Consider the following 27,519-nt stretch of genomic DNA (forward strand, 5'->3'; position numbering starts at 1 on the left):
AACCATAGTGTAGCTTGGAGATTGTGCAGTCCAGACTTACCATAGAGAAAGCTCTTTTTATTTTACCACCTTCTAAAAAGGATTCTGCTTTTACCTAATGATGAATTTAAGCTTTAAAATGTTTAGGAGGTTTTCATTCAAAGAATGTCATTAAAAGAATACTTGAGGGTTTTGTTTTGTTTTGTTTTGTTTTTGAGATGGAGTCTTGCTCTGTTGCCCACGCTGGAGTGCAATGGCGCAATCATCTCGGCTCACTGCAACCTCCGCTTCTTGGGTTCAAGGGATTGTCCTGCCTCAGCCTCCCGAGTAGTTGGGATTACAGGCACCCACCACCACTAATTTTTGTATTTTTAGTAGAGATGGGGATTTTTGCCATGTTGGTCAGTCTGGTCTCAAACTCCTGACCTCAGGTATCCACCCGCCTCGGCCTCCCAAGGTGCTGGGATTATAGGTGTGAGCCACCACGCCTGGCCTACCTGAAGTTTTTAAATGTAATAGCTAATGAGGGAAACAGGTTTGGATTAAGGTTGTTATATATCTGCTCTTTACCAAATTGGGTTTTCTACCATCATTCCTCAGTATTTTGTTCTAGTTCTTTTTTTAAAAAAATTACTTGTTACTTATTTATTCATTCATTGATTCATTTTTTTGAGACAGAGCCTCCCTCTGTTGCCCAGGCTGGAGTGCAGTGGCACGATTACAGCTCACTGCAGCCTCATCTTCCCGGGCTTAGGTGATTCTCCCACTTAAGCCTCCCTAGTAGCTGGGACCACAGCTGCATGCCACTATGCCCAGATAATTTTTTTTTGTAGAGACAGGGTTTACTCCATGTTGCCCAGGCTGGTCTCAAACTCCTGGGTTCTAGAGATCCACCTGCCTTGGCCTCCCAAATTGCTGGGATTATAGGTGTGAGCCACCATGCCCAGTTATTATTTATTTTTAATTTTTAATTTCTGTAGGTACATAGTAGGTGTATATATTTATGGGGTACATGAGATGTTTTGATAGAGTCATGCAATGTGTACTAGTCACATCATGGAAAATGGGGTATCCATCCCCTCGAGCATTTATCCTTTGTGTTACAAATAATCCAGTTATACCCTTAGTTATTTTTAAATGTTCAATTATTGTTATTATTTACTTGTTCTAGTTCTGATGTGCTACTTTATAATACTTTTATTTGGCTCTCATTGTGTGACTTGATTGGATAAGTCTTTGTTCTGGAGAAAAATTCTCAGTCTAGTTAAAGATAGGGAAAATGTATTTATTTTAGTTCTGCTACTCTTAGGGAAATCCAGTAACAATAATTTATATTAGAGTTTTGTTATAGAAATTACAGTTAAAAAACAGAACTTGCATTATCTTAACACATACCTTACAGTTGCAGTTTTACATATTCTTAATCTTATAAATGTTTATTGGACGTTATTAATGGATTAAGATGCCCTCTAATACGTAAAACAAGTCAGTTTTATTATGACTTAATGTTTTCTAGATGAAGGTAATGAAACAGAAGTGCAGCCACAACAAAACAGCCAGTTAATGTGGAAACAAGGTCGACAACTACTCAGACAGTAAGTGTCCCATAGTCAAACTTATAAATGGCTGAAGACAAGAAACAGTTTTTATGAAGTTATTTTTACTGTGTATTTTCAAGTCAGATGAATATTTTATCTCTTATACGGATGCTGTGAAAAAGCTTAATTGAATTACTGTTCCTTTTTCATATTAAATACTTCTTCTGTGTGGTAGAACTTATATAGTTAAAAGAATTTTATAACTTTAAAGTTATTATTTTCATTGCATATTTTATGTATGAATATATAACATTTTAATATATGTGCAATTGGCCGGGCGCAGTAGCTCACGCCTGTAATCCCAGCACTTTGGGAGGTCAAGGTGGATGGATCACTTGAAGTCAGGAGTTTGAGACCAGCCTCACCAACGTGGTGAAACCCCATCTCTACTAAAAACACAAAATTAGCCGGGCGTGGTGGCACATGCCTGTAATTTCAGCTACTTGGGAGGCTGAGGCAGGAGAATTGCTTGAACCCGGGAGGTGGAGTTTGCAGTGAGCCGAGATTGCACTGTTGCACTCCAGCCTGGGCAACAAGAGCGAAACGTCATCTCAAAAAAAAAAAAAAAAAATGTGCAATTGGTGTTTACATGCAATTTTGTTATGTTTTAAAACTTTTAAATAATTGGAGAACTTTTTGAATTCTCCAAATTTGCAAATATTGCCTAACATATATTTCATTCATTGATTCATTCATTCATTTGAGATGGAGTCTCACTCTGTCGCCCAGGCTGGAGTCCAGTGGCACAATCTTGGCTTACAGCAACTGCTGCCTCCTGGGCTCAAGTGATTCTCTTGCCTCAGCCTCCCGGCTAGCTGGGACTACAGGTGTGTGCCTGCCTCTATGCCTGTCTAATTTTTTTGTATTTTTGTAGAGATGGGGTTTTGCCATGTTGGCCAGGCTGGTCTCGAACTCCTGACTTTGAGTGATCTCCCCACCTTGGCCCCTCAAAGTGCTGGGATTACAGGTGTGAGCCACCACTCCCGGTCAACTTTCTTCCATAAAATATTAATATGTATTTGAGACAATAAAGAGTAAACAAAGATGAGTTGAGGTTCTGATATCAAGAGGTAGACTAGACTCACCAGTTGAGTGCCTGGTTCTTGAATACCACCTTTGAAACTCATATTCAGATTTGTGCCTCAGTAAAATGAAATTTACTACCTGGTTTTTTGGAGGTTGATTATAAGTAGTTTAAACCCAAGGTTTCCAAAGTGGATGTATAGCAGCTATTACTTTTGACTACGGAAAGAGAATCTTAAAATGTCTTTGCATATGTATTTTTTAATCTAGATAGTTACAAGAAAATGAGATATTTTCTGATATTTAATAAGTGAATTTTTACTAATGCTCACACTTTGATCTTAAATATGACTTACACATCTTCCTTTTTAAAATAGATGTGTTCTTAGAATGTTAATCTTTTTTTTTAAACAAAAAATGGTTTCATAATGAGCTCTCCAAGAGATATTTTCAAAAACTTCAAAGGACCCATAATCTACTCTTCTGAGTAAAGGTGTCATTTTATCAATGAATGAGGAAGTAACTGTTGAGTAAAACCAGCTTATCTATGGCAAGAGCAATTTTGAAACAGGTATTTGTAATGTGATTTTGTTGCCAAAGTGAGGTATGTCTCAAATATTATTTGTTAAAAATGGAAAAGTATAACATCTTTGAAGCAGTTTTCAAGAACTTTAAATTTAGGAAAGTTGGGAATTTATTATCCAAATTTTAATTGAGATCTTTCTATAAATATTGGATGGGACTGAAAAACGAGCATCTTGATTTGGTAACCCTTTGATCACATATATTTCTGAGATAACTCTTTCAGCTATAATAACTAAGACCAAATCTTGTTAATAAACTGAACTTAAACTGGTTATCTCATCAACCTTTGTTTTCTTCTTTCATCCAGTAGACTCGGTGCCTACTTATAAGTTAATGTCTGATGTTTGTCTATCATGTTTATTAATGGCATTTACCTTTTTCATGGTCCTGCCACGGCCACTTTTGGTCTGTTTTGGTCAACTTTGGTGTTAATAGGTATTGAGTCCTGTCTATATGCCAGGTACAATATTAGGTGTGTCTGTTTTAGGGGATAGAAAACTGAGGTTCAGGAGAATTAAAGTTATGCAAGTAAGTGGCAGAAACAGGACCCAGATCTAGCTCTCAATACAAAGCCTTAGCTCTTTTTTTGTGTTGCTGCCTTTCAGTAACATACACACATATGTGTACACACACCCCCTACGTTCTACAATTTAATTGTGGTTTATTTTTATTTTAATAATAAAAATATTATTATTTTTATAATAATATAAAAATAATTTATATTATTTTTATAATAATATAAAAATAATTTATATTATTTTTATAATAATATAAAAATAATTTATATTATTTTTATAATAATATAAAAATAATTTATATTATTTTTATAATAATATAAAAATAATTTATATTATTTTTATAATAATATAAAAATAATTTATATTATTTTTATATATAAATATGTAAAGCTCAGGATAGAAGCTTCAATTCTGTAGAAGTGACTCGAGAAATACTACCTTCTTGTGTGTAATGAAGGAGACGATATATGCTAGGAACATTCTGTATAGATCACACACAGTTGATCCATGACAAATTTTAAAAAACTACTGGAATAACTATTATACTGATTTGGTAGAGTCTGGGAGTGAGCTAGCTCCAATCCAGCCTAAAGGAAAGAATGTGCTATTAGATATATTAAAGACCAGCTTCTTCTTATGGTTAATGTAATGAATGGTGTATTGTATAGTTCTTTCATTTTTCTCAGTGACTGTAGAGGCTGGTACTGCAAGAGACAGCACCATCTGCAGCTGGAAGATTATTTATTAACAAGTCTTACTAGCATAGTACTGTACTGTTAAGTCTTATGCAGGCGATGAGTTTAAATACATACTTTTATTTACATATTAAATTATAGAATACTGATTCCAGTATGACTGAACTCTAAGGATTCTCTTCACACAGGTATCTACAGGAGGTGGGTTATACAGATACTATTCTTGATGTGAAATCTAAACGAGTGCGAGCTTTGTTGGGCTTTTCAAGTGATGTCACGGACAGGGAAGATGACAAAAATCAGGACTCAGTTGTAAATGGCACAGAGGCTGAAGTTAAAGAGACAGCAATGATTGGGTAAGTATTTTGTCTGGAAAGTGTTTTAGCTATTATTAGTTCTTATTAAATATTTTTGGTTTTATGGACATTACTTGTACTTTTAGGTAGTGACATTGAAATAATTTAATTATAACTTAATAAAAATTCTAAAATTTTATTTGGTTAGAAGGTAACAAGGACTGGAGTTATTTATGACTCTTTTAATTCAAGAATATTATTTGTGATATTTAATACAGATTTTAGTATATTTATTTAATAGATTTTAGTATATTGACTTAATCACTAAATAAAACTTCAGAAAAGATTTTATTTGGAAATTCAGTACAAATCCATAAGAATGACGTTTCATGATTGGTGATCCAGAAATCGTAAAAATACCTCAAATTCTTTAGAAGTAACACTGTTTTTTAACCACTTTTGTTTATCTAATAATGTAATTTATCTTTCCTTTGATATAAAATATCTATTTTAAGTAGCTATTTTGAAGTGACAGCGTAAGTGTGAACAATTCAGTAGCTATTTGAAATATTTTGTTTTCCATTTTGGATTATGTATCATACAATTATATATAATTCTAGTTAAAATAAGCATAAACAGTTCAATAAAGAGATTCTCATTTATTGGGAAAAAATTTCCGTGATTGTTAATTGAATAAAAAGCCAAAAATTCTGTGAATGTTTATGACTTTTACTTTGACACTTGTTTAGGAAGGAAGAATGGTTTTAATTGAACTCTAAATTTTCTAGCAAGAAGATAGTTCCTGCTATTTGGAATATAAATTAAAATTATGGGATTAGGTAAAGGTTCACTGTAGGACTTTTACAAACAAAGTTCCTTGGAGCCTTAAAATGTATTCATTAATAATTAAGAATACATTTCCAACTTTGTAGGCTGCGTTAAAAAAATACATTAACTTATATATGTAAATGTAAGGCATGGTATTTCTCTGTATAGGTACAGACTGTGGACATTATCTTTAGTTCTGTTTTTACGTTCTGGGTTTAATGTAAGTCATCAAGTTAACTTAGGTAGTATAAATGGTTGTTTTTTTTTTTTTTTTTTGAGACGGAGTCTCGCTCTGTCACCCAGGCTGGAGTGCAGTGGCGCGATCGCAGCTCACTGCAAGCTCTGCCTCCCGGGTTCACGCCATTCTCCTGCCTCAGCCTCCCAAGTAGGTGAGACTACAGGCGCGTGCCACCGCACCCAGCTAATTTTTTGTATTTTTAGTAGAGATGGGGTTTCACCATGTTGGCCGGGATGGTCTCGATCTCTTGACCTCGTGATCTGCCTGCCTCGGCCTCCGGAAGTACTGGGATTACAGGCATGAGCCACCACGCCTGGCTGATAGTATAAATGTTTTTAAGAACTAGAATGCATACTTTAATAACCTTCAGTAAAGACTTTCAGGGAAGACCACTCTTGTGTGTTTTGGCCTTGATTTGTCTTTTAAAAATGACAAAGATACTGTTGCTAATCTGTCCGATTTCAGTAGGGATAAAGAGTTAGGGGAGGGTGATACCAAACACAAAGCTGTAAGCAGATTTGAAATTTAAGATAGATCTCTTTTGAAAATTTTGTCCATAGTAGTTTCTACATTTTTTTTTTTTCCCCAGGAAAATGCTCTCTGTCTAAAAGATTACCTAATGAACTGGAGATAAATCTTTCTGTTCTGGCCATTGGAATCTTTACTAAATTTATTTATTTATTTGTTTGTTTAGAGACAGAGTCTCACTCTGTCACCTGGGCTGGAGTGCAGTGGCACGATCTCAGCTCACTGCAACCTCTGCCTCCCGGGTTCAAGCGATTCTCCTGCCTAAGCCTCCCAAGTAGCTGAGACTACAGGCATGTGCCACTACACCCAGCTAATTTTTGTATTTTTAGTAGAGATGGAGTTTCACCATGTTGGTTGGCCAGGATGGTCTCAATCTCTTGATCTCGTGATCCGCCTGCCTCAGCCTCCCAAAGTGCTGGGATTACAGGTGTGAGCCACCGCGCCCAGCCAATCTTTACTAAATTTATTTTGAGGGAACTAAATTCAAGTCATATATTTGAAAATTCAACTGTTTCTAAGAGATTAATGGCTTATTAATCAACAGGGTCAAGTCTAGTAGCAATGTTAATTTGACTAGTGTATTGCTGTTAGTAACTTTATGTACACATTTTCTCTTTTACTTTAGCTGTTAAGCAGAAATACAAGATTGCATCAGAGAAAAATGACATACTTATTATTTTCTTAGTTGTATAAACTTACGTAAGATGTCAAAGGGAGAGTTGCAGAGAGAATAAGAGTAGAGAAAAACGGCGGTAGAGATAATAAAAATATTTTTAAAATGAAATACATTAAGGTTGGTGTAAAGATCAAAATAATAGTAAATCAGGAGGGGGAGTTTTTTACATTAGATTACCACTAATCTAAATAGATATGAGTGGCTCACGCCTATAATCCCAGCACTTTGGGAGGCTGAGGCTGAGGCTGGCGAATCACTTGGGCTCAGGAATTAGAGACCAGCTTGGGCAACATAGTGGAACCCCATCTCTACTGAAAATACAAAAATTAGCAGGGCGTGGTGGCTCACTCCTGTAATCCCAGCTGCTTGGGAGGCTGAAACTGGAGAATTGCATGAACCTGGGAGGCAGAGATTGGAGTGAGTTAGATCATGCTACTGCACTCTACCGTGGGTGACAGAGCCCGGAGACTTTGTCTCCAGGTAGATAGGTAGGTAAGTAGGTAGGTAGGTGAGTAGATAGGATTACAAAGTACTTAAAGAGTATCCACTTCCTGTATTGCTTTTTAAATTTGTGGGAGTGTAATTGATAGAAATCAATGTAGATAATGTGATTTTGGATTTATAGTTACCATCTAAACAGAAGTTAATGTAACATATCATGGGTTACTTCTTATGCCGAAGTTAAAAAGATTAACTAAGCAGGATATACGTGTTTTACACCAGAAAATCTGAGTTAACAGATTCTGCCTCCGTGCTGGATAATTTCAAATTCCTTGAAAGTGCAGCTGCAGATTTCAGTGATGAAGATGAAGATGATGACGTTGATGGAAGAGAGAAAAGCGTCATTGATACTTCAACAGTGAGTTAGATAACTCATACGATATAAATATTTTTAGGGAGTATAATACATACTATATAATGCATAAAATAATCCATGTTCTTTAATCTTGACGCCTAGCTTTTTCTTTTTCATGAATTTGGAGACATTTATGAGAGTTTATAATATTGATTTCAAGTTGAGAATATTTTTAATATAGTAGCTTTCTCTTGAAATTCCTCACTGTTTGACTTTTTGTTCATTCATTAAACAGGACAACTTTTCTATGGGGCAGATGAATATAGTAAATATTGTGTGTTATAACAATGCAGGGTTATTGGTTGTTACAAGAGAATAGAATTGACAGACACATCATGGTGCCTGATGGCAGCTAGCATCAGCTCTAATATATGCAGTTTTTGTCTCTCTTGTCAGGATTGTTTTGGCAGGCAAACTTTCAGAACTCTTCCGTTAGATTTCTTGTTTAGGGTTCTTCTCAAGTTTTGTTCAGATGTTTATAAGCTTAATGACTTTCCCATGGCAGTTTCTTGGAATGAGAGATGTCTCGAAGTAGCCACTTCTTTCTCTTCCCTTCTCCATTTTCTTCTCTTCTTCCCTCTTTCCCCCTTTTCCTCTCTCTTCGCTTTTCTCCCCTCTTCCCCTTCTCCCTTCTCTCTCTTCTTCCTTCTTCCTCCTACTCCTTTAACTTCTTTTTTAAGTAAGATACGAGGACATGTTTTGCTTTGTCTAGGAAAATGTTTGCATTTTCTCTTTCACATTAATTTATGAATAGAGAGGAGGAAAGTAAAGTAATATAAAGCAGATTGGACCTCTAACTAAAAGACTTGGGTTTAAGCTCCAGTTCTGCCATTATTTGTGTTTCTTAATGCTTCAGACTTAGTTTTTTCATTTGTAAAATGAGGATTGTTATAAATAGCCATCTTAACCATGGAGGATTTTGTGAGGAACAAAGAGACACTATGTGCGAAAATGATCTGTTTAACTATAAAGTGCTTCCTAAGTGTAACCTCTGTGTGTTTTATGCCTTCTGCTTCTTGGGCTCCATCAGAGACTCAAATTATTACTGCCAGATTATTGTTTTCCATCACCACTATTCAGTAGTACTCTACTGGTAAAGCCCTGCCATGGAAATTATTTGAAATTCAAGTAGTAACTTCCAATTTTTCTTACCCAAACAAGTAGTAATAGCATGTGTCTTAATTTACCATAGTAAAAGGAAAAGCCTAAATTTCTATGACACTTTTTCTGTGTCCTGATCATCTGGAAATTGTGTAGTCCCTTGTGATTTCTATGGGATGCTGGCATTGAGATATTATTTTTCCATCAAAATACTTTATTCATAGCTCAGTATTAAATAATGCCTTGAATCATGATGCTATATGTTTCTGTTAGTGATATCAATTTAAATATTTAAAATATTTATAAACTAATTATTAAAACTATTACATATGATCTTACTAGAAATTCCTAAACCATAGACTGTTGTCTTTTTAAGTAAACAACATAATAAATATACTGTCTTCTAATTAGTGCAGATCATAGCAGTTCTGTGCTGTGTGCAGTGGCTTGTGCCTGTAACCCCAGCTACTCAGGAGGCTGAAGTGGGAGGATCACTTGAGGCCAGGAGTTTGGGACCAGCCTAGGCAACATAGTAAGACCCCATATCTAAAAAAAAAATTTTTTTTAATTAGCCATGTGTGATGGCACACACCTGTAGTTCCAACTGCATGGGAGGCTGAGGAAGGAGGATCGCTTGAGCCCAGGGATTTGATGTTGCAGTGAGCCATGATCATGCCACTACACTCAAAAATTTTTTTAGTTTTGGCTGGGCACAGTGGCTCACACGTGTAATCCCAGCACTTTGGGAGGCCGAGACGGATGGATCACTAGGTCAGGAGATCGAGACCATGCTGGCTAACATGGTGAAACCCTGTCTCTACTAAAAATCCAAAAAAAATTAGCTGGGCTTGGTGGCAAGTGCCTGTAGTCCCAGCTACTCGGAAGGCTGAGGCAGGAGAATGGCGTGAACCCAGGAGGCAGAGCTTGCAGTGAGCTGAGATTGCGCCACTGCACTCCAGCCTGGGTGATAGAGAGAGACTCTGTCTCAAGAAAAAAAAAAAAAAATTTTTTTTTTTTTTAGTTGTTTTGGAAAAAAATATTTCTAAACAAATCACTGGTTTTAACAGTTTTGCTTGTTTTTTTACATTATATTACATTAATTTTCACAGCTACACTCAAATAGCTATATGCTGAAAAGGACTTTAACAACCTAATTCTGTATAGCAGTGAATAAGCATAACTTATTGCATTCTATAGGGAAAGCTGAAAGTTATCCTATTAAAATGTCAAGTAGAACAAGTTTTAAAAATGTTATTTTATTTTCTTTCTTTTCTTTTTTTTTTTTTTTGAGACGGAGTTTCACTCTTGTTGCCTAGGCTGTGCAATGGTGCAATCTCGGCTGACTGCAACCTCTGCCTCCCGGGTTCAAGCAATTCTCCTGTCTCAGCCTCCCGACTAGCTGGGATTACAAGCATGCACCACCACACCCGGCTAATGTTGTGTTTTTAGTAGAGACAGGGTTTCTCCATGTTGGTCAGGCTGGTCTCAAACTCCTGACCTCAGGCGATCCGCCTGCCTTGGCCTCCCAAAGTGCAGGGATTACAGGTGTGAGTCACTGCACTTGGCCCTTATTTTTCTTTGCCATCATTATTATCAGTATTCTCGTCATCACCAGTTAAATGTAATAACAACCCTGAGATTATACCTGCATGTAAAAAATGATCAGTTTCAAACTGTGTGGAGCCTAACTTCTGCAGCAGCATTTAGTCTCCACGTTCAGGAACTTTAGGAGGAAAGAGAATGGAACTAAGAGCTATTAACTTTTTTTTTAGCCACATTATAAAGAATCCCACATTCCTTTGTGTCATGGCCCTCCTAATGGTTTTTGAAGTGACAGTTTATTCATTTTTCTAATCTACTTAGGCATCCTGTGCAACCCATAACTTCTTTGGTTTTCTCTTAATTTCTTAAATTGATTTATAAGCTCATTGAAGGTAGAAGTGGAGTGGAACCTTCTATGTCAGGAAGAAAAGTAATACATGCTTATTATTACAAACTCTACACCTTCCTGTTCAATGCTGTTCTCCAGTGGTAAACACAATTCATTTTTCTTCTGTACCTAAACATTAAAAGCAGAGGACTTTTGGTTTATTTATTTAAAGTGGGATACTTAGTAAATAGTGATCTGCAATGACAGTAATAAATGTCATTTATCTTTATTCTTTGTAAGATTATACTGAGGCGATGAGACTAGAAACAGTTTTTCCCCCCAAGAGTTGCTTTTATTACTTAATACCATATTTAATGTTGAAAATACATTCATACTTGCAATTTGAGGTTCCACATGCTTCTTACGGATTTTGCCTGCTCTTTTTATCAGGCAGTGAGAACAAGGACTCTGTCTGTAAGATGTTGGTGATGGTCCCTCTGAATTACAGCTGGCAACTCATCAGAGTCTAGAAGATGGAGGGATTAAGCCTCTAGGGTAAAAGAAGGTAGATTAGCAATATATTTATATGTGGAACTCTGAGAATTGGGGTGTCCTGTTGGCATAACTCTTCAGATACACTTTTTTTTTTTGAGATGGAGTCTTGCACTGTCTCCCAGGCTGGAGCGCAGTGGCGCGATCTCAGCTCACTGCAAGCTCTGCCTCCTGGGTTCACGCCATTCTCCTGCCTCAGCCTCCCGAGTAGCTGGGACTACAGGTGCCTACCACCACGCCTGGGTAGTTTTTTTTGTTTGTTTGTTTGTTTTTTTGGCATTTTTAGTAGAGACGGGGTTTTCACCATGTTAGGCAGAATGGTCTCCACCTCCTGACCTCGTGATCCGCCCATCTCGGCCTCCCAAAGTGCTGGGATTACAGGCGTGAACCACCGTGCCTGGCCCAGATACACCTTTCTACCTTAGTGTGGCTACCTAGGGAAAATTAGAATAGATTATTAGAATATAGTTTGTATTTATAAAAGAATACACATTCAGCACGGGTTTTTTGTTCCCAGTCTGCCACACTGATCTTGCTTTTTTTGTTTGTTTGTCTAATAGATTTTGCTAGATGTTAGATTGGGAGGTGCTGTAAGCATAGAAGTATTTCTTGATTTTAGGAAAATATCCCAAACAGTTAAACAAATTATTCTAGCATCATTAAATAATCCTTTGATTTCTCCTATCCAGTTTTGTTTTTTTTGCTTTTTTTTTTTGAGACGGAGTCTTGCTCTGTCGCCCAGGCTGGAGTGCAGTGGCACGATCTCGGCTCACTGCAAGCTCCATCTCCCGGGTTCACGCGATTCTTCTGCCTCAGCCTCCTGAGTAGCTGGGACTACAGGTGCCTGCCACCACGCCTGGCTAATGTTTTGTATTTTTAGTAGAGACGGGGTTTCACCGTGTTAGCCAGGATGGTCTCGATCTGCTGACCTCGTGATCCACCCACCTCGGCCTCCCAAAGTGCTGGGATTACAGGCGTGAGCCACCGCGCCCAGCCACTCCTATACAGTTTTTATATGTACCAGGACAGTTAAGGCTAGATAGGAATTACCTATGATGCCACCTTTGTTCTGTTGGTAGTGGCTTCTTGGAGTGCTGTGCTGAGAAGGATTTCTGAGGCTGTATCTTGCCTTTGAAGAAGAATGCTGTGATTGATGAATGATACGAATTAACAGCAAGGGAACAGGACCATACAAGTCACGTGTTTGTCATCTCTTGGGGTCTACTTCTCAACTCTCTAGTCTGTCCTATTGGTCTGCCTGTAAAACTTTTATGATTTTAAGCCACTCATAATAGCCCAGCGATAACATTTGATCATATCATGTTATTTCTGTTTTGCATGAAGTGAAGAAGCTGAAGTCTAGAGAAACTGAGATACTGAAATTTTATTCAAAGAAAATGCAAACCTAGCATCCTAATTTCTTTAGGCCCATGTTGGTAAAGGTGACTGAGATGGAGACAGTTCATAAAGAGCTTAGGCATGTAGATCACAAAAATTGTCTCTGCATGTATTCAGCTTAAGTTTTAGCCCTTCAATTGGATTTGTGATTCCAGAGTTATTTCTAAATATAGAAAAATGAACCATAACAGCCTTTACCAATTTGTTGTTAAATCTAAGTTAGATGCACTCTGAAAGATCAACATTTTAGGGAAAAAATTAAATACATGGAGAGCTACTAGAGAAAACTGATGCAAGGTTAGGGCAGTAGAAATAATTATGGGAACCTTGTAAATCATCTATCTGTCGTTTCAGTACATGTCTTATATTTCAGTATGTGGTTCCGTTAGTTTACTTAAAACAAACAAGCCATAATACCGTTGAGCAAAGTTTAAATTACTGCTTTAAAATTTATAATGTACATCTTTTTAAAACTATGTGATTTTCACTGAGTTAGGTAGTACAGTTATTTAACCCAACAAAGGTATACTTTCTGAAGAAAATAATTGAATTTTCTTATTCAGTGGTAAAGGGAAACTATCTCCTTTATTTAATTTAGCATGTTTTTTTCATTAGATTGTTAGGAAAAAAGCATTGCCTGACAGCGGTGAAGATCGAGATACAAAAGAAGCTCTCAAGGAGTTTGACTTCTTGGTTACATCAGAGGAAGGAGACAATGAATCTAGAAGTGCAGGTGATGGAACAGACTGGGGTAAGGAAGCATACTGGATCCAACCAGAGATGTTAAGTAAATAAAAGAAATTAATATTTTGCCAGGAGGGCAACATCTTAACTATAATGTTGAAATATTGAGCATTCTGTGAACTTATTACTACTAGCACCCTTTATCCAGGGTGAATGTGTGTGTATGTTTAAGGAACATTATATAACTACCTCATTTAAAAAGAAAAAAAAACAGCAATACAGTATGAAAAGAATTTGAATTACTATATAGAATATTCTCTGTTTTCTGTTTAGACAGTAGAACTTGCAAATCTAGATTTTTGTGGAAATTGATTATGAGACTTTAGTTAGAGGATTTTTGGAGATCTCATTGCTGACATCTTACATGCAAAAAGAAGTATGAGTTAAAAAATTGTAGTCAGTCATTCATCGTAGTTTAAGATTTGACAGTTCATAAAAGGCATAGAATTTTTCTTCTCAAAATGTCCTAAAAAATCAAATATTTTAAACATCTAATAAGAGTTAAAACAAGTATTTTGGGGAAACTCCGTCTCAAAAAGAAAAATAAAGGTCATTTAATTTTTCCTGTAAAAATGTTGTGCATAAATTGTTAAAAGTACTCTTAGGGTTTTTTTTTGCTATTGAAAGCAGTGCCATATTGAAATTACATTTTTAATTGTCTGTAACATATATAAAGAAATCTTACTTAGAGTTGTATATACAGGCATTAAGGCTTATAGCCAGGACTGAGTTGCAACAGCAGGATCTGCTATGTTTATGCTTAATTACTGGCACCTGAAAGTTTTCATTGTTTTTCTTTCTAGCTCAGAGGTATATTTACTTTTTTTTTTTTTCATACCGAGTCTCACTCTGTCACCCAGGCTGGAGTGCAGTGGCTTTTTGATACCGAGTCTTACTCTGTCACCCAGGCTGGAGTGCAGTGGCGTGATCCTGGCTCACTGCAGCTTCCACCTCCTGGGTTCAAGCAATTCTCATGCCTCAGCCTCCTGAGTAGCTGGGACTACAGGTGTGTGCCACCAGGCTTGGCTAATTTTTGTATTTTTAGTAGTAACAGGGTTTCACCATGTTGGCCAGGCTGGTCTCGAATTCCTGACATCAGGTGATCTGCCCGCCTCGGCCTTCTAAGGTGCTGGGATTACAAGCATGAGCCACTGCTCCCAGCCTTGTATTTACTTTTTTAAAGTTAGGTTTTATATTATGTTCTTCCCAGAAGAGGATAGGGATCTGTTGGTTTGGGTCCAGCCTTTTATGATGTTTGAACTTGAATTCTCCATATGAATTTTTAAATTATTTCTTCATGTTGTGTGAATAACTGAAGTTTAGATTTTAGTTTTATAAATATGTAAATAATTTGCAGCTAATTGTTATCTTTTCAATATTGAGTGTTCTTCTCAATAAGAAAGATACATGTCCCAAATTATACAGATTACCCTATTTATAAATAGTATTTTTTTGTTTTTTGTTTGTTTTTTTCTTTTTCAACTTTCAGTTTTGGGAGTATATTTGCAGGTTTGTTACTTGGGTATATTGCATGATGATGCAGTTCAGGGTATAAATGATACTGTCACCCATGTACTGAGCATAGTACCCTTACTTATCAGTTGGTTTTTCAGCCCTTACTGCCCTCCCTGCCTCCCGCCTCTAGTAGTCCCCGGTGTCTTTGTTGCCGTCTTTATGTCCCTAAGTACCTACTATTTAGCTCCCAGTTATAAGTGAGAACATGTAGTATTTGCTTTTCTGTTTCTATGTTAATTTCCTTAGGATAAATACAGATTCTAATATACCTTCAAGAACCAGAACAGAGGCTATAAGACTGGAACGCAGGTATTAATTCTGTCTAAATGTTACTTAGCGTGTTTTGCTTAAAATGAAGAACTTTTTTTACATTTTTGTTATACACATTAGAAATACTAATTAAATCCCTAATTTTTTGGTATATTTCTTCTCTGAAGGAAAAATAAAAGAGTTCTAAAGCCAAAATGAAAAAAAGTAAGATACCTTTTCCTTCTCTCATTCATTTAAAAATTCTGTTGAACTTTTTTCTCCTTCATGATTGCTTGGTCATTATATGTAGTGACTGATAAGAAAACTCCCCTAGGTAAGTTCAAGGAAAAGGTTTCCTAATGTTTTTAACAAACAAAAATGGATTTTTGTAACTTTTTTTCCATCTGAAACATTTTACAATAAAACTGATTTGTGCTTACCTCAAGGAAATATTCTTCCTCTGTAAATATTGAACAATCCCAATAGCACAAGGTCTAGAAGAGATATTATGTTGTGTTGCCAATTTTTCTGCCTTGCATTCAAAGTAGACTTCAACCCCACTTACTTATCAGAAACCATTATAATAAGGGCATTTGTTGAATCTTTTTTTTTTTTTTTTGACAGAGTCTTCAACCCCCACTTACTTATCAGAAACCATTATAATAAGGGCATTTGTTGAATCTTTTTTTTTTTTTTTGACAGAGTCTCACTCTGTTGCCCAGGCTAGAGTGCAGTGGTGCAATCTTGGCTCACTGCAATCTCTGCCTTCTGGATTCAAGCAGTTCTTGAATTAGCCCAGCTAATTTTTGTATTTTTAGTAGAGACAGGGTTTCACCATGTTGGTCAGGCTGGTCTTGAACTCCTGACCTCAAATGATCTGCCTGCCTTGGCCTCCCAAAGTGCTGGGATTACAGGTATGAGCCACCAGGCCCAGCCCATTTGTTGAATCTTTTAATGACTCCTCTTGTTGAGGTGTTAAGTAAGTTACTTAAGTAAGGCTGTCTGTCTATCCCTGATGTGAAATTCGAAATCTGAAATGCTCCAAATTCTGAAACTTTTTGAGCACTGACATGATATTTAAAGAAAATATGCATTGGAGCATTTTGGATTTTGGATTTTTGGATTGGGGGGTGCTGAACCAGTATAATACAAATATTCCAAAATCCAAAATAATTTGAAATCCGAAATACTTCTAGTCCCAAGCATTTCGGGTAAGGGATAGTCACCTGTAGTGTATTATTTTGCTTTTATGTTGGAGCTCCCTATGAGAGGAAGAAACTGATTATACTTCTAAGTCCAGCTGACTTCTTTTTGTCCTTAGTGTTCAGTTGAAAATTACTTTCTAGAATGATTTGGTAGGTTCATTTGCCCAAGAATCGTTAAAAAATAGTTTTCTGGGCCGGGCGCGGTGGCTCACCCCTGTAATCCCAGCACTTTGGGAGGCCGAGGCGGGTGGATCACCTGAGGTCAGGAGTTTGAGACTAGCCTGGCCAACCTGGTGAAACCCCATCTCTACTAAAAATATGAAAATTAGCTGGGCATTGGGGCGGGTGCCTGAAATCCCAGCTACTCGGGAGGCTGAGGCAGGAGAATCACTTGAACCTAGGAGGCAGAGGTTGCAGTGAGCCGAGATGGCGCCATTGCACTCCAGCCTGGGCGACAGAGTGAGACTCTGTCTCAAAAAAAAAAAAAAAAAAAGTTTTCTGGTGCAGTGATAATATTGACAATAGTAACTTTATAACCATAGCACACAATAGATTTTTCATATGCCTTTACTTTTGCTTAAACCATGTAAATTTGCCATTACCTTCAGGGACTTTGTCATGGTACCAGTGGCACTTCTTTTCCTTTTTTTGTAGTAAATAAAAGATACTTATTTAGTCATTGAAGAATACAATGGCTACCTAGTGACTGGCTTTTCTTTCAAGAAAACAAGTCTGGAAACCAAGGGGAAGTTAAAGTGAAACAGGCCTTTATTCTGCCTTATTCCCTACTGAGCTTGTGTTATCAAGTTACTCATATTTTAGGCAAGTCCACCAACATAGCTGCACCTACTGTGCCACACTGAGGTCTTTCTCTGAGGAATCACACATCTGCATAGATATAGTTGGTCATTTTAATTGTGAATCATATTGCAAGGGTACCGGAGATTGGTTTTTCTCCGAGGACAGCTGCACTGTTCCTTGTGTAACTTCCTTTATTTTAACGTATGAGTCATAGCTCAGTGTATTATGTGATACATGTGTGTACATTTTACCTAGCCTATTATATGAGTCACATGCGTGACTGTTCTCACAACTGAGTTGTCTCCTTTAGTAGTGTGCTGGGTAGTTCTGTTAGTGAGCATGAGTAAATGGAATCTTTCAGTTTCCTGGAGGTTTCTTTACTAGTAGTTTGACCTGTATGTTTTAGGATTCTATAAATCAGATTCAAAGGGTTCACTTTTAACAAATTAACAAAACTAGATTGCAAATCTTGTCTAATTGAGTGAACGTTTAAACCATTTTAAGGGTTCTCTCCATCTCTCTTCTACTCTACTCCCCCCCACCCCCAAAAAAAAAGAAAAAAAAGGAATATGCTTAGGTTGAGAATCTGGTTAGATTCTGGCAAGCAAAAAGATTTTACCATACATCGTCCATGATTGCTATTGTTTTTATGAGTCTAGTAAGATTATAAGGCTACATTTTAACTTCAAAAACCTGAAGACATTCTGGGGACCCAAAAGCCATCTAGTTTAATTTATTATTAAGACCTGATTGATGAAAATTAACATTTTTAATTGTTATGTCTTTCTGGGAAAATAAAGAATGTTTCTCCTATTGATAGATTATAGTTAAGTATATAAAAATGTTGTTTAAAATGATTTTTAATAGTATTATATTCAGAGGCCCAGGAAACAGTTTTCTAAACTGGATTGAAACTCAAATTATTAAAAACAGATTTCTGTTTATTATGATTCACTTTGGTTTACTCGGCTCATTCATTCAACAAATATTGATCAAGTGCTTTCTATTTGCTGGGTTTTCTAGGTGAAGATCCTTATTCTTCTGGTGCTTACATTCAACTAAGAGGATGTAGTATGTCAGAAGGTGATAAATGCTATAGAAAGTAGAAAAAGTACAGAGTAAGGGAGATAGAGAGAGCTGGGGTCAGTGTGGGGTAGAGAAGGCAGGTTACAATTCAAAATAGAGTGGTTAGCTGAGTGCAGTGGCTCATGCCTGTAATCCCAGTACTTTGGGAGGCTGAGGTGGGAAGATTGCTTGAGCTCAGGAGTTTGAGACCAGCCTGGGCAACATAGTGAGACCTCATCTCTACAAAAAATTTTTTAAAAATTAGCCGGGCATGGTGGTACACACCTGTTGTCCCAGCTACTTGCGGGGCAGAGGTGGGAGGATCGCTTCAGCCCAGGAGGTCAAGGCTGCAGTGAGTTGAGATTGTGACAGTGCACCCCAGCTGGTTTGATAGAGTGAGATTCTGCCTCAAAAATAAATGGATAAATACACACGCGCGCACACACACACACACACACACACACACATATATATAAATTAAAAACCCATAAAATAAAGTGGCCATGATAAGCCCCATTGAGAAGGTGTAACAACTGAGTAAAAGACGTGATGAGGGAATTGGCCATCTGGGGAAGAAGTGTTTAGGAAGAAGAAAGCCAACACAAATGCCCTAAGATAGCAGCATCCCTGGCATGCCTGAGAAATTTAAGGGAGCCAGAGTGGCTAGAGCAGAGTGATTCTAGGGAGAATGTAGTAAGAAATGACCAGATCATGTTGGGCCATGTAGACCAGTGGTGAGATGGGGAGCCATGGGAGGGATTTGAGCAAGAAGGGTGACATGATCTTTTATTTTAAACCATCTCTGGCTGCTACATTGAGAATAGACTACACAGGGAAACCAGTGTTGATAATAGACTTGAGGAAGGGGAAACAATTATTGCAGTAATCCTAGCAAGAGATCATAGTGGTCAGAGTAGTAGTAGATGTGCTGAGAAGCCAGATTCTGAATATTTGTGAAGGCAGAGAAAATGGTTTTCCCTGATACATTTAGTGTGGAGTGGGAAAGAATGGGTTTTGCTCTGAGCAAGTGCACGTATGGAATTGTCATCAAATAAGGTGGGGAACCCTTTGGATGGAAGAGATTGGATGGTGAGAGAGGTTGGGTGTTTGGTTTTATATGTTTGCTTAGAGGTATCTGTTAGACTTCCTAATGGAAATGTAGAATGAACAGTTGGATATATCAGTCTTGGGTTCAAGCTAGCATTCTGAGTTAACATTTACATAGCATTATATAGTATTTACATTGTTTTATAGTAAATATAAATACATAACAGTCTTTAAATTTTCTTCTCTTGAAATAGTGACAATTGATTATTGATTTTCTTTACTACTAGAAGCTCAGTTTCCTGTTTTAAGAATTTATAAACTAACATCATTTAAGTTGTAAATTTTAAATGAAGGTTGATTAATAAATTTTAACAAATGCTATGTATTAAGCCTGTAAAATAAAAATTATCACTTATTAATGAACACATAGCAAAATGAACACATAGCAAAAATATAAAATTCTTTAAAAGATCATTGGAGTTTATTTTGTACAATCCCTAAATAATAATTTTCTCTCATCACATAAATTAATGCAAAGTGTCTTTTTGTGTTAGTCCTGGTGGAATTCTGAAAACGAGAAGTTCTGTTTTTTGTTGTTGTTTTTTTTTTGTGACAGAGTTTTGCTCTGCTGCCCAGGCGGGAGTGCAATGGCACAATCTCGGCTCATTGCAACCTCCGCCTCCCGGGTTCAGGCGAGTCTCCTGCCTCAGCCTCCCAAGTAGCTGGGATTACAGGCGTGAGGTACCATGCCTGGCTAATTTTGTATTTTTTTTTTTTAACTAGAAATGGGGTTTCACCATGTTGGTCAGGCTGGTCTCGAACTCCTGACCTCATGTGATCCACCCGCCTCGGCCTCCTAAAGTGCTGGAATTACAGGCGTGAGCCACCCCACCTGGCCAAGAAGTTCTTGATTGTAAAGTGTTTGGGCTTAATTTACTAAAAAATCACTAAAATCTTCCAGGTGTGTGTGTGTGTGTATGTGTGTGTGTGTGTGTGTGTGTGTGTCTTTCAAGAGAAACTGATTCTAGGAAATTGCACTGACATTTCTTCTTAGTGATTATATTTTTTTGTGTGACTTATATATAATGAATAAACTGAGTTTTTTTAAGTTAGTGATACTATAACGAAAATGGTGGTTATGTCATTCAGACATATTGACTCAGTGTTCAGTATTTTATTGAAAAAGGCTGTTTCATTTGTTTCACTCTGTTTAGAAAAGGAAGACCAGTGTCTCATGCCTGAAGCCTGGAATGTGGACCAGGGAGTAATTACCAAACTCAAGGAACAATACAAAAAGGAGAGAAAGGGGAAAAAGGGGGTGAAGAGTAAGTGGAAAACATTGTATCTGTAAATCATAAATCTTGCGTCTTTACATCTCCCAGTTTTTTTTTCAATGTTTTCCTAAAACTACTTACTCTTTTTCATTTCTGCTCCTGACCTCTTTCCTTTTCACCTGCTCTCAGGGGTTGAAATTAAATGATTAGCTATTTAATTATGAACTTAAAAGAAAACAACCCACATGTACTTATGGAATCACATATACTATATCCCAATAATAAATCCAGAGCCTCATGAGTGTTGGGCTATGTATGCAAACACAGTGATAATTTGGTTTTTAAAAGTACCTATGCTTAATTATAACAATGTTTTTCTTTTTCAGTGACAATTTATAACTCATTTAGTGTGACCCTCTGGCAATCCACCAAAATTATTGCTTATAATTTTAGACATTGGTGACAGAAAGAAAGTTAATTTCTACCCCTGAATATTCTATGTGTTCATAACATGCAATTCATTTGCTCATACCACTATATGCTATACAGGGCACAGAGTCAAATATATAACTTCTAAAAATATTTATTTTCTATTTAAACATTTTTGGCCAATTTTATTGATAACATTATTACCAATGACCTTTTTTCCTTTTTAATATGTGCCACATCAAAAACAAAATCCAAAAGGAAATTTCTAGCCCTGTGAATCATATATGTTTAATTATTTCATTATGCAAATTGTTTAGCAATGGATCTAGTTAAGAATGTAAAATGGAAATACAAAACCTTGCAAACCATTCCTGAAAACAGTCTTAAATCATCTTCTTAGGGGAACACGGCTAAATTACCTCCTTGTGTTTCTACCCTCATTGACAATATGGGCCTCCCTTTTATGGTAATAGGAATTTGATTATTTGAGATATTAAGGTAGTATAAAGTGAGATTAAAATCTAACTTAGCGAGAAATGTATTTTAAAGTTGCGAAAGACTGGAAAGGTATGCTTTTTCTTTATCTCTCTCTGTAGTGATGCTAAAGCTTATTAAAGACCAGTCATTCCTGTTAGGACATTCTTTTAAACTTTATTACTTAAAAGCATTTAAACCTTTATTTAAAATATTTTAGAAATTACAAGCGTTTAGCTTGATTTGATAAAAAGTCAGTGTCTGTTATTGATGTTAAACCATTACATAATGAGAGATGATGTTGTAATGCTATCTCAATATAGATTAAATCAGAATGAGAAAAATTAATATTAAAACATAAGCACATTTTATACCTTTTAGCCAAATATACTTACTGATAGACAATTTAATCTTAACAAGCATAGGGAGATGATTTGTCTTGGCTTTTGAGAGTCATGACAAAAAACCAGTTAAACTGAAATTTTGAGGAAAATTTGAATGTCATATGTGAGAAATAATTTCCAGATTAACTTAATGTTGATATATTTCTTTAGGTCATTATGCTACAAAAATTAATGTCTTGAAATATAAAAGATCCTTTTATATTTGGAAAGGTAACCAGGACTTATGCACAATCCATCTACTTTTCCATTGATTATTCAGTTCTTGTCAAATATCAAGGCATTGCTGTAGTTGGAATTTAGCACTTAACTGAAACTGCACCATTTGACTGGAACGATATTCCTACTAATAGAAGCAATTGGATTTCTTAAATCAGGGGATTACAGTGTGTTCAGACAATCTAGCACATGGTTTTTTTAGTATGGTGAAGAAAAATAACACTGTAAGGGAGAAATTTTAACATCTTTCATTGAAGAGAGAGGGACTACACATTTCAGCACATTTTGTTTAATGTCTTCAGTTCATGTTATCTTGATAAACTAGCAATCTAGGAACAAGTAAAGACTTAGGATAAAAATAGAACTGAAGCCATGCTTTGGATTGATATATAAAGCATTGACTTGTAAACCACCATAAAGTTTTTTTTTTTTTAATTGAACTAGCACTCGTTGGAAAAGTTTGAGTCTTTTCAATGTGGTCTGGTAGAGATATTTCCAGTCAAATCATGTACTCCAATCATACCATCTTGAAATACATTTCTAGGCATTAGTTAAAATTGCTTAAAAATAGTTGTATTCTTTGCTGGTATAGGAACAAACCATAACAGACTTTGGGTAAGATTTTCCCATTCTTAATTAAACTTATAACAGGAAAAACTACTGAAGATCTGTTTCAGCCTCTATCCTATATAAAACAGTCAAAACAGGGATGTGGGAGAATGAAGAATCAAAGTTTAGGTAAGTAATCGGTAGGGCATGAGACTTCACCTCGGGTACCATAGCTTCAGGATGTAAGGCAATTAATGCAACTTAATTTAAACAGACAGGGATGTTACTGTTTAATTCAGTGCACGGTAGGCTCACAATCTGTATCTGGCTGCATTTAGAGCAATATTCAGTGGTTAAAGAATGTTATTTTTCATGGTCTAACTGCACACGAGCATTCTTTTTTATGTAAATAGTGATATCCCATTTGCTTAATTTAAAAAGTGTATTTCTTTTCAAGAAATAAACTTTTACAGTAATTTGAAAACTTGAAAATAATTCTTATTAATCTAGTAGAATATTTTTAAAGGTAAATATTGATGGATGGAAAATAAGGCTTATAATACCATTTTGATGCAGCTGGATAATTCTCTTTTCTCTTTTTTGTCTCCTCCCACCCCCCCTTTTATTGGCTAGGGCCCAATAGGTCAAAACTACAAGATATGCTTGCTAATTTGAGAGATGTTGATGAACTTCCTTCATTGCAGCCATCTGTGGGTTCACCTTCCAGACCCAGCAGCTCCAGGCTTCCTGAACATGAAATTAATAGGGCAGATGAAGGTAAGTATTTAATATACTCTGGAGCACAAAATACACTTGGATGTATATCTAATTCATTCATTAGAAAGGCCTCTCCTATCAGAGAGAACTTTATTCTGCAGATGTTTGATCTGCATAGTTTTCCCCAAATGCAAGCTTTCTTACATTCAAGGGAGTTTGATTCCAACTTCAATCTTCAAGACTTGAGAAGGTGCATACACTTAAAAACGAACTCTAAATTCTGGTTTAAAATATCCGCTGGCTCCACTGATGCCCATGGCCCTATATATACCATTCCAACATTGGGAAAATTAACAGTCTATAAATTGGTAGTAAATGTTTACTTTGAAACTCATATAAATATTTAAGCAATTTATTAATGATAATTGAAAAAGGGGATAAAGTCACCTAAAAGTCTAGTCACATATGCTGCTATTTTAACTTGTTCCCTTTCCGTCTTGGTTCACATGTATATACTTTTTTTTTTGTTTTTTGAGATGGAGTCTCTCTCTGTCGCCCAGGCTGGAGTGCAGTGGCACGACCTTGGCTCACTACAACCTCCACCTCCCAGGTTGAAGTGATTCTCTTGCCCTAGCCTCCTGAGTAGCTGGGATTACAGGCACCTGCCACCAAGCCTAGCTAATTTTTTTGTATTTTTAGTAGAGATGGGGTTTTGCCATGTTGGCCAGGCTGGCCTCGAATTCCTGACCTCAAGTGATCTCCCCATCTTGGCCTCCCAAAGTGCTGGGATTACAGGCATGAGCCACCATGCCTGGCCTCACATGTATATACTTTTTATACAGGTATAGAATATACCTATATAAAAATATGCATTATTCTACATCATGTATAATAATTCTATTTTGTGTTCTTAAAATCATACAAATGATTTTCATAATGATAATTTTAAGATTGTATATTATATTGTAGACTTGATACGAAACTTTTCCTTTTGAATATTACGTTATTTTTAGTCTTTTGCAGTGTAATCTTATGGTATATAAACAGTTCTTTCTTTTAGACACAAGGTCTGATTTATCTATTTATAAATGTGTAAAATGCTTGTATGTGGAAATTGATTTTAAAGTACATATTTAAGCTGAGCCTGGTGGTTTCTTGGGAGGCTGAGGTGGGAGGATCACTTGAGCCCAGGAGGTTTGTTTTGTTTTTTGTTTGTTTTTGGAGACAGGCTGTCACTCTGTCACTCAGGTTAGCGTGCAGTGGCGCAATCACAGCTCACCACAACCTTGACCTCTCAGGCTCAGGTGATACTTCCACCTCAGCCTCCTGAGTAGCTAGGACTATAGGCACATGCCACCATGCCCAGATAATTTTTTTGTATGCTTTTTGTAGAGACATGGTTTTGCCATGTTGTTCAGGCTGATCTCAAACTCCTGGGCTCAAGTGATCCAGCTGTCTCGGCCTCCCAAAGTGCTGAGATTACAGGCATGAGCCACTGCGCCCAGCCCCAGTTCAGGAGTTTGAGACTGTAGTGCGTGATGATTGAGTCAGTGAATAGCTACTGCACTCCAGCCTGGGTGACATACTGAGACCCTGTCTCTTAAAACAATCAAATATTTATATTAGCTGAAAATTCAGCATGACATAAAAGTAATTATGGTTAATGTATATTTTAAAATACTTATTTAAAAAAATCAATCCTGAATTTAAATACTGTATTTGCAGTCTCTTCAAATTATTATTTATTGATCAACAGAGCCTGAGAAAAAGCCATAGCATAATCATATGTTTTTTCTTGTTTTTTTAATAAATTACATTTTAGAGAGACATAAACTGATATGATTTAGATGTATATAGATTTTCACGATTGGAATACTTCTTCAGTGAAATTTTTGACCAGTACATGGTTAATCATTCGTTAGAGTCAATTATAGCATACTTGGAATTTATTACCCATACAAAGAATCAACACATCACACTCTAGATGTAAAATTTATTTGATGTCCTTTGAATTACAGATGTGAGGTCATGGTCCTCAGTAGGTATGTTGATCACTAGGAGATGCATTCTGTTGACGTTATAGGTATGAGACTTCTAATCAGTTGCATTTATCCCAAGATCAGGTCTCGATAAGGAGAAAAGTTAGTTTTTCTCTTATTCTCATAATTCAAAAAGTTTATCAGATTTCATCTTGGGCCATACATGAATTATGCAGAATTCTAATAATAGAGGTAGGATGTATACTATTTACTAAATGACAGATGTACAAAAGCATTATATAAGCCACAGAAGATGTCCTTGATAAAAAACATAGTGAGGAACTTTAAAACTCAAGCATTGAATGTTTGTTTAACTTAATATCTGCAGCAGTGGTCCTAAGCCTTCCCCTTCAGTGCAGGTTTTTCAGAAATAGAAAAAACATTTAAGAGATAGATTGTATATTTAATTGTCTATAACTGATACTTCTTGGTCTTCAGTCCACTTTCAGAAAGAACTTTCATATGCTGTGCGTGCTTTATAATTTTGTTACTTTATTTTTATTTTAATAATTCAGAAGGCAGGGCCAGGTGCAGTTTAGTTGCTCACACCTGTAATCCCAGCACTTTGGGAGGCTGAGGTGGGCAGATCACTTGAGGCCAGAAATTCAAGACCAGCCTGGCCAACATGGCGAAACCCTGTCTCAAATAAAAATACAAAAATTAGCTGGACATGGTGGCTTGTGCCTGTAGTCCCAGCTCCTTGGAAGGCTGAGGCAGGAGAATCACTTGAACCCAGGAGGCGGAGGTTGCAGTGAGCTGACATCACACCACTGCACTCCAGTCTGGGTGACAGAGTGAGATTCTGTCTTAAAAAAAAAAAAATCAGAAGGCAGTGTCACACTTAAAAGACACAGGGTTTTGTTTTGTTTTGTGTTTTGGTAAAAGCTGATTAGGGCTAGGAAGGTTTAGTTGCCAGCTGGAAATGTGACCTATAGTCTTAAGTTCTAAGGCTCCTTAGGAACAATCAGGTAACAGTGATGCTTATTATTGCTCTGCCTCTTCAGTCCTGGAGTGTCCTGGCTGTCCACTGGTATGTAAGGAAGGAGTTGTTACCTTGTTTTCAGGTTTTACTTGGCCATTTGTAGAGCAGTAGTTAGAATTAGCTTACATAATGTATATGGTCTATCCTAGGAATCTTAGTCTTTTACACCTGAACAAAGTTATCTGGAAATGTTAGAAATTAGAACAAATCAAACAAAAAACACCTTGCTGAAGACCTACCATCATAGTCTCACATGAGTCATTCAACTGATATTTTTGACCTGAAAATTGCTGTTCTAACTTAAACAATTCCTATTCTTCATTAGTAAATGTTTAGAGTTGTTTGAACTTCTTGGATGATATATGGTATTTTGGGTAAAACCTATGTTTATTTTTGCTACTGTATTGTATGGTGGTTTGATAATGTCTTGATTTATGCTCTATTTTGTTCTGATGAGGATTTTAAGAGTTTGTCACTACTGTTTTTAAAAGCAAGTAACTGTTTTTAAATTTTTTTTAAAGACATGGTCTTACTCTGTCGCCTAGGTTGGAGTGCAGTGGTACAGTCATAGCTCACTGTAGCCTCAAACTCCTGGGCTCAAGAGATCCTCCTGCCTCAAGCCTTCCAGGTAGCTAGGACTAGAGGCATGCACCACCGTGCTTGGTTAATTGTTAAAAAAAATTTTGTAGAGGCTGGGCATGATAGCTCATGCCTGTAATCCCAACACTTTGGGAGGTCAAGGTGGGGAGATCGCTTGAGGTCAAGAGTTTGAGACCAGCCTGGCCAACGTGGCAAAACCCCATCTCAACTAAAAATACAAAAATTAGCCAGGAATGGTGGCAGGTGCCTGTAATCTCAGCTAATTGGGAGGCTGAGACAGGAGAATTTGCTTGAACCTGGGAGGCGTACATTGCAGTGAGCTGAGATCACACCACTGCACTCCAGCCTGGGTGACAGAGTGAGACCCCTGTCTCAGACTTTTTTTTTTTTTTTTTTTTTTAAGAGATAGGGGTCTCGCCCTGTCGCCCAGGCTGGTCTCAGACGCCTGGCCGCAAAGGGTCCTCTCAC

General features: G+C 36.7%; 1 protein-coding gene across 3 annotated transcripts in view; it reads left to right on the forward strand.

Annotated features, from left to right (window-relative positions):
- The window catches only part of STRN (striatin), a 123,217-nt gene that overhangs the window by 59,644 nt on the left and 36,054 nt on the right, over nucleotides 1–27,519 (forward strand). For 2 of the 3 annotated variants that reach the window (XM_054474891.2, XM_054474892.2), the window contains 6 exons: nucleotides 1,496–1,574; nucleotides 4,587–4,754; nucleotides 7,688–7,823; nucleotides 13,357–13,492; nucleotides 20,582–20,692; nucleotides 23,347–23,490. In XM_054474891.2, the coding sequence (XP_054330866.1) occupies nucleotides 1,496–1,574; nucleotides 4,587–4,754; nucleotides 7,688–7,823; nucleotides 13,357–13,492; nucleotides 20,582–20,692; nucleotides 23,347–23,490 (774 nt within the window). Of the gene's footprint in view, nucleotides 1–1,495; nucleotides 1,575–4,586; nucleotides 4,755–7,687; nucleotides 7,824–13,356; nucleotides 13,493–20,581; nucleotides 20,693–22,815; nucleotides 22,903–23,346; nucleotides 23,491–27,519 lie in introns of all 3 variants that reach the window. The other variant, XM_063648814.1, reaches the window with a different exon arrangement.

The sequence above is a fragment of the Pongo pygmaeus genome, chromosome 12 (genome assembly GCF_028885625.2).
Source record: "Pongo pygmaeus isolate AG05252 chromosome 12, NHGRI_mPonPyg2-v2.0_pri, whole genome shotgun sequence".
Lineage (NCBI taxonomy): Eukaryota > Metazoa > Chordata > Mammalia > Primates > Hominidae > Pongo > Pongo pygmaeus.